Here is an 8230-nt window from a genome sequence, read left to right as displayed (position 1 = left end):
ATGGCCCCCAACAACCTGAGCTTATCCAGCCTCTTTTCATCGTTGAAATTCTCCATCCTGCGAATCTCCTTTGTGCACCCTCCAGGGCAGCCCCATCCTACCTATAGCGTGGTGTTCAGAACTGCATACAGTTGTGGTATAACCAAAGTTCTGTACAACTCCACAAGACCTCCATGCTTTTATTATCTATGCCACAACTGAAAAAGGCAAGTATCCAGTACGCTGCCTCAACTGTTCTATTAACTTGTTCTGCCACTTTCGAGGAGAAATTGAGGACTGCAGATGCTGGAGATCAGAGATGAAAATGTGTTGTTGGAAAAGCGCAGCAGGTCAGGCAGCATCCTTGGATGCTGCCTGACCTGCTGCGCTTTTCCAGCAACATATTTTCAGCTCTGCCACTTTCGAGGACTTGTGGACAAGCACTTCTAGATCCCTCTATTCCTCTGAGCTTCATAGTGTCTTTTCATTCATTGGATACTTCTATGTCAGTTCCTTCTTTCAAAGTGCATCACCTCACACTCATCGGGGTTCAATTCCATTTGCCACTGATCTGCCCAGTTGACCAATCCATTTTATTCTCCTGTATATTTTGATTCCTCTCACTGTCAACAAGCAGTCAATTTTGGTGTCATCCACAAACTTACTTATCATCTTCCCTACCCCACCCCCAACCCCACACCATTCTCATCTACATAATTTATGAATATCACAAACAACAAAGCTGTGGTGATATGCCACTGCACACCAGTTTCTAGTCACATAGACAGCCTTCAACCACATCCCTCTGTTTCCTGTCACTATTTAAATCCACACTGCCAAGTTACCCTGGATCCTATGAGGTTTCACCTCCTTTATCAGATTCCCATATGGAACCTTGTCAAAGGCCTTATTAACTGCCCTACCCTCATCCAATTACTTGATCATCTCTTTTGAAATTCTCACTGCCTTTGTGAGTTATGACCATGCTGATAATCTCTGAACAAACCTTATCTTTCTAAATGGAGATTATTTTTCTCCTTCACAATTTTCTCCACTTAATTTCATGTCATTGATGTTAGACTCACCAGCTATAGTTGCCTGGTTTAAGTCCTCCACTCTTCTTCAATAGTTCTTCATCAATTATTTCATTTTGTATTTTTCTTTAGGAATATGAGCAGAAATTATCAAAGATCAAGGCAGATTATGAAGCAGAACAAAAGTCCAATGTCAAACTGCAAGAAGATATTGAAAAATTAAGAAGTTCATATGAAATGAAATTGGCACGCATTGAGGCTTCAGATAAGGCCACAGGTATGCCTTCTGGACTTGGTTTTGAAATCCATGAAATGTTGACTTCATTGGTGAGATTGATGGTGTCCCGTTATGGCTGAACATCTGAGAGTCAGCTGGATTGAATGGGGAAATGCATACATTTGAACTCTGAGATGGCTTGTGAGTCCAACATTTGATTGACATCCGCACAGCAGACCATTCATAACATCTTGACGCAAAGTAGAGTGATCTGTTTGTGTTTTTCTTTTTGTCCTATTTCTGTGCACAGAGATACTTGTTTCTAAATAATTAACGTTCATGCCACAGAAATGCCAGGTATTGACCATCTGTAACTGTCCGTCCCTTGACGCTCAATGCCATTATAATCATTGATTCCCCCACTATCAACATCATGGGATTGCCATTGGCCAGAAAATCAACTAGCCCCATCATATAAATAAAGTGGCTACAAGAGCAAGCCAGAGGCTAAGAATATTGTACTGAGTAACTCGCCTCCTGACTCCTCAAGCCTGTACAACATCTACAAGACATAGGTCAGGAGTGTGATGGAATACTCCCTATTTGCTTGGATAAGTTCAGCTGTAATTGCACTCAAGAAGCATGACACCATCCAAGACAAGGCAGCCCACTTGATTGGCACCACATCCACAAGCATCCACTCCACACCAATGCCCAGCAACAGCAGTGTGTACATCTACAAGATGTACTGCAGAAAATTGTCAAAACTCCTAGGGCACTTTCCAGACCACATCTGCTTCCATCCAGAATGGCAAGGACAGCAGATATATAGGAACACCACCACATGCAAGTTCTCCTCCAAGTCATTCACCACCCTGACTTGGAAATATATTGCCATTATTTCCCTGTTGCTGGGTCAAAATCCTGAAATTCCATCTCTCATGACATTGTGGGTCAATGATAACACATGAGCTATAGCAGATTTAGAAAGCAGCTCACGATCACCAAGGCTTCAAGGGCAGTTAGGTATAGGCAATAATATTGTCCAGCCGGCAATCCCCATGTCCCACCAGTAAATTTAAATGAAAATGTTCAGAGGCTCTTCCCTCAGGTTGTGCATTACTGCACAAATTATTTTTGAATACAATTACCTCATGTCTTGATGTATATGCAGAAGCACTTTAGATTGTCTCCCAAAGTAGCCTTAATATATTGACTACACAACTAATTCTTGATTGCTGATTCTTCAAGGTATGAACTTACTTTTTTCTAACCTCGTTGCTGTATTCTCAAAACCATAAATCAAATTGTGAAGTCTGTCAAAATGTTTAACATTTTTGCAATAAATTACCACAATTCACAACTGTAGAGGTAATCATGACTGCTCAGGAAGCTTTATTCTTCTATTCAGACATAATTCTATTTTAAGAAGCAGTATATTAGTCTTTCTGACACAGAGTGATCTTATGATCAGTCATTGTAGATGGAAGGAGTACTACTGTGATATGTAGTATGAACTAAATGGGCGTCATTTCTATTTTACAACACAGGTGGCAGAGTGATGGTTGATACAGAATTATAGTTTTATTACAAAATTACAAAAGAATATATGATTTGAGAATAAGATTGAGATGAAAGTGACTGCCCTTGATATCAACGCTACATTTAACCAAGTGTAACATTAAGAAGCATGCCAAACTATGTAAGCAGTAAGTGATAGACAGGGCTAGTTCATTTCACAGCCAATGGATCAGATAAAAGCTCTACAATCCTACCACATCCATTGTTTTTTTTTTCTAGTTTTTTTTCTTTTTTTTTCTTTAATTTCCACCACCAGGAAGATAGGAAAACACCCGGGTGGCCAGTGACAAACACTGCCCTTCACATCAGAGGGCAGTGCTGTGTGATCAAAACAGTGAAGGGGAGGGTAGGGAGGGTCCCTGTTTATTTTTTTTTATTTTTTTTTCTGTATTTAACCCCCACACTACCACCTAAGTGCGGTAGTGCTTATCCCCAGCACCCATGGTGTGTGTGTGCAGGTGTGAGACACAGTGAAAACCACATCCATTTGTAAATGATGGTGGACAATTAACCAACTAGTTGGAGGAGGCTCCACAAATATTCAGTGATGGGAGTGCCCAATATACCAGTGAAAAAGATAAGCCTGATGTACTTGCAGCAATCTTCAGTCAGAAGTGCTGATTAGATGATCAATCTCAGCCTCCTCCAGAGATCTCTAGGATCACAGATGTCAGTTGTAAGCCAATTTAATTCACTCCAGTGATATCATGAAATAGCTGAAGGGTCTGGATACTGCAAAGACGATGGCAAAACCCCAACAATAGTACTGAAGATACGTGCTGTACACAGAAAGCAGGACAAATCCAACTCAACTAATTACTGCCCCATCCGTTAATCATTGCTATAATTGAAGAATAGGAGAAAGTGAGGATTGCAGATGGTGGAGATCAGAGCTTAAAAATGTGTTGCTGGAAAAGCGCAGCAGGTCAGGCAGCATCAAAGGAGAAGGAGAATCGACGTTTCGGGAATAAGCCCTTCTTCAGGAATGACTCATATGGCCGACATATGCTTCAAATATTTCAGAGCCAGCAACGATCCCAAAGTTTTGGTTTTCCACTGCTGAGTGTTTTTTTGGTACTGGTTTAGCTATTTGCAAAACTATCCCCATTATTGAGTATTCCCATTCACTCTGCAGCTAAACTCATGGTTTATTGAACAGAGTCTGATGGACCAGCTAGGTGGTAGGATTACTTCTGAATGATGTTGGAGAACCTCAGATGGGGTATCAGTTATCACAATCCAGAGAGCCATTTAGTGAAGAATAGAATTGAAGCCAATCTTTACATTCTTTTATAAACATTTAACTGTCATCAGTTTCTCTCTGCTCAATCTTAAGGATACAAGTGAATTCCCAGCACTTGAATAGAATTATTATACAATAGTTATGAAGATTTCATATTTATTTTTGTGAAGACTTGCGGTTCATAAGGATTGCTGAAAAGTTGATTTATTTCAAGTACTTTGAATACAAGTTTTTCACTTTCCTTAAAGATCAATGTAAGGACATTGAAACATAATTTTAAAAGATATTTCTAGGAAATCACTTGACGTTGGCTGATTACTTGGCTGTCTTGTTTGATAACTTTTTTTATGCAGTTGGAGATTATTCAGTTTTCACTTGGGGAAAGCCTGCTCAGGAAATGGCTGCCCAGCTCACCTCTTTGCCTTTCAGAAACATCCTTGTTGTGAGTTCAATATCAATCTTGTGCTCTGAAGTAGCATCTGAAAGACCTTGAAATACTGTGATTCCTGAACAAGCTGTCAAGATGACAGAGACAACTCTATGTGTCCAGTAATGTGGCTACATGTTTTCCCATGCCACATTAGGTGCCATCTGAATATTCCACACCTCCTCTTTTTCCCTTCAAAAGTAATAATTATTAGAGGTTTTGCTCTCACACTGAATCTCTGCAGAGAGTAATCTATTGTTATCTTTAATCCTTTTCTCTTGGGGGGGTAGGGGTTAATTATTTAAAGGGGTAAATGTATAATAATTATTATTAGGGATTCGCTCTCACACTGAATCTCTGCAGAGAGTAATCTATTGTTATCTTTAACCCTTTTCACTTGGGGGAATAGGGGTTAATTATTTAAAGGGGTAAATGTATAATACTGTAATATGAAAATGGAAAAAAATGTGTTAACTAGTTCTCATTATAAATCAGTAATTAATGATTTATATAATTACTGATAACATTGGACTTTTCTGTGGAAATTCATTGAATCACTGAAGTATAGTAGTAGGCCATTCTGCCCATTAAATTAACACCAACACTCTAAAGAGCATCCCACCCAGACTCAACCCCTTACCCTATCCTTGTAACCCTGCAATTCCCATGGATAATCCACCTAGCCTGCACATCCCTGGACACTATGGGCAGTTTAGCATGGCCACTCCACCTAACTTGCACATCTTTGGACCATGGAAGGAAACTGAAGCACTCTGAGGAAACCTGCGCAGACAGGGAAGAATGTGCAAACTCCATACAGTTGCTGGAAGGTAGAATCAAACCAGGGACCCTGGTACTGTGTGGCAGCAGTGCTAACCTAATAGTATTGAGAAAAAATGTTGTGAGTAATCAATCCAATTAAGAATTTTAATTGAAAATGTCATAGTTACATCAAAATTAATCTTAAAACAACTTTCAGTAATCTAGGATTTGTATTACCTGGGGGTGGAAACTTTGATATACTCGAACATCTTCTGTTTGACCAGGAAAATATATGGAAGAGAATATTAAGGTTGCTTTCAAGCCTCTGTATATATTGGGGCTATATGCTTTTAAGGGTTGAGATAGTGTATTTAGTTGGGGAACATACATGTTATTTATTCCAGAGAAGCAACACTACAGTGTGTAACTAGTACAATGCATCTCTGTCTCTTCAGATGCACCTGAATTTGAAGAAAGAGCCTCTGCCCAGGAGGTAACTCAGCCATTTAATGTTGAACTAGCAGATGTATGTGAAATAGAACAGAAGCTAGAGATTGCCACGGTAAATACTATTTTAATACTCAATTAAATATGTATGCACATTTTATTGGATTCATTTTATAATTTTTTATGATAAGATGTAAAATAAACATTTATACACTGACAGCCAGTTTAAATTATTATATAGTAGTGATTGTAATTGGGCATTCCTGAACACAGAAACATAGTATTTACAGCCTTTGCAAATTCTTATCCAAGCATAGGGCTATCCTGCAAAATTGTGATAAATTCAATGGCAGGTGACCAGCCTACACATTTATGTTAAACAGAACTTCAGGATTGATGAGGAAGCCCTATGTTAAAAGAAAACAAATGAAATGACAGTGAGATAGTTAATATGTGATGAATTGTTAATGCAGTCAAACATGTTTTCCAAGTTTGCATTTCACTGCAAATTCCTAGAGCATTTATTCAGCCTTTGCAGTTTCAGCTAGGAACACAGGTGGATGAATGAGTGTGAATTCATCAGCCACTTCAGAGTCATCTGTGTGAAAGTCTTCCTTTTCTCTTGTTGAAACACTCTACCATGTTCTTAATGCATGCCTCAAAAATAACAGAGTCATCTGGGCAGTTTTTTTAATCCTCAGGGGGTGTGGTAATGTTGACATTCACAAAGCAGTGAGGCTTCTTGTACTTTCCTATCACACGAAGCAGCAATTCTACAGTTATGCCCATGTTGGCACAGACCATACCAGTGACAATTCCTAGTTTCACTTTCTGTCATTACATTTTTCAACTGTAAACTTAAAAAAAGCGATCTGGTAAAAAAAAGTAAACCAAGCTGGTTTCAACTATGTTAAAAATGTTTCTTGGTGCATATTGAAAAGAAGCTAGCCTGGTGGCAATTGTCAGAAAAACCTATCTGATTCACTGAACCCTTCAGGGAAGGAAGTGTGCCCTCTTTACAAGGTCTACATGTGACATAGTAATGTGGTTAACTGTAAACTGCCCTGAAGGCAGTTAGAAATGGACAATAAATGTTGGCATAGCCAGTGATTCTCATATCCTGTGAGCCATTTAAAAAGCATTTTGCACATGATTTTTGGACTGAAAAGTGGCAAGTAAGATTAAAGCCATACAAATGAGAGGCAATAACCATCTCCAACAAGGGGGAGTTTAGCCACCCTTCCTGGACGTTCAACAGCATTCCCATCACTGAAGGCCCCATTATCAATATCCTAAGAATAACCATTGACCAAAAGCTAAACCGGACTAGCCATATATACATTGGCAATAAGACCAGGTCAGAAACTAGGAACACTGCAACAATCAACTCAACTCCTGACTCCCCAAAGCCTGTCAACCATCAACAAAGTACAAGTGTATGGTAGGATATTTCCCACTTGCCTCCCAAAAATACTCAAGAAGCTTGACACCATCCAGGAAAAAGCAGACTCCTTGATTGGCATTATCTCCACAAATGTCTACTGTCTCTGCCATTGATGCACAGTAGCAGTAATGTGTGCAATCTATAAGAGAGACTGCAGAAATTCACAAAGATTCCTCAGACATTACCTTCCAAATCCTTGACAGTTTCTATCTAGAAAGACAAGGGCTGTAGATCCATGGAGCATGACAATTTCTAAGTTCCTGTCCAAGCTACTTACTATTCTGACTTGGAAATATATTGCCATTCCTTCAATCCTGGTCAAAATCCTGGAACTTTCTCCCTAACAGCAAGTGGGCTGTAGTGGTTCAAGAAGGCAGCTCACCACATTCTCAAAAGCAACTAAATATGGGCAATTAATGCCTAACCAGAAACACCCACATCCCATGATTAAATAATAAAACATTGCGCTCTATGGCGGCTTAACTGTGTTCTCATTGGTTGGCAAGTCTGTCTGAGTTTGGCTAATCCAGAGTTACCAGTGCAGAATTTTGGCTTATCACAGGATTTCTATTGGATTTGCTATTTACCTAGCAGGAATGTTTGACAATCTTGCGTCAACCAGCATTTCAGGTTATCTGAATTTGACTCATTTTGATTTTACTACATATATATACTTTATTTTTAAATTTTCAAGTGTTTATTGCAGTCCACATTAAGGCCTTTGACATAATTGGACTGTTTAGGCTCAGTGGTTAAAATAAAGGGTCATAAACTGGTTATAACACTGAAGGCTATTCAACCAGTCATGCCCATTCTCTGTAAGAGTCTTTTAACTCAACCGCGTGCCTTGTTATAGAACATAGAACATAGAAGAATACAGCGCAGTACAGGCCCTTTGGCCCTCGATGTTGCGCCGATCCAAGCCCACCTAACCTATACTAACCCACTATCCTCCATATACCGATCCAATGCCCGCTTAAATGCCCATAAAGAGGGAGAGTCCACCACTGCTACTGGCAGGGCATTCCATGAACTTACGACTCGCTGAGTGAAGAACCTACCCCTAACTTCAGTCCTATATCTAACCCCCCTTAAT

The 8230-nt window shown here is 39.5% G+C and overlaps 1 protein-coding gene across 5 annotated transcripts in view; it reads left to right on the top strand.

Moving 5' to 3' along the window:
* kif17 (kinesin family member 17) overlaps positions 1–8230 on the top strand; it is a 92270-nt gene that overhangs the window by 41980 nt on the left and 42060 nt on the right. For all 5 annotated transcript variants that reach the window (XR_006309255.1, XM_043675541.1, XM_043675542.1 and 2 more), the window contains 2 exons: positions 1146–1290; positions 5699–5805. Coding sequence is in view for 4 of the 5 variants with exons in the window: in XM_043675541.1 (XP_043531476.1) it covers positions 1146–1290; positions 5699–5805 (252 nt within the window). In the remaining variant the exon portion in view is untranslated. The remainder of the gene's footprint in view (positions 1–1145; positions 1291–5698; positions 5806–8230) is intronic.

The sequence above is a fragment of the Chiloscyllium plagiosum genome, chromosome 34 (assembly GCF_004010195.1).
Source record: "Chiloscyllium plagiosum isolate BGI_BamShark_2017 chromosome 34, ASM401019v2, whole genome shotgun sequence".
NCBI classification, from domain to species: Eukaryota; Metazoa; Chordata; class Chondrichthyes; order Orectolobiformes; family Hemiscylliidae; genus Chiloscyllium; species Chiloscyllium plagiosum.
This window is presented reverse-complemented; position numbering and strand designations above follow the sequence as displayed.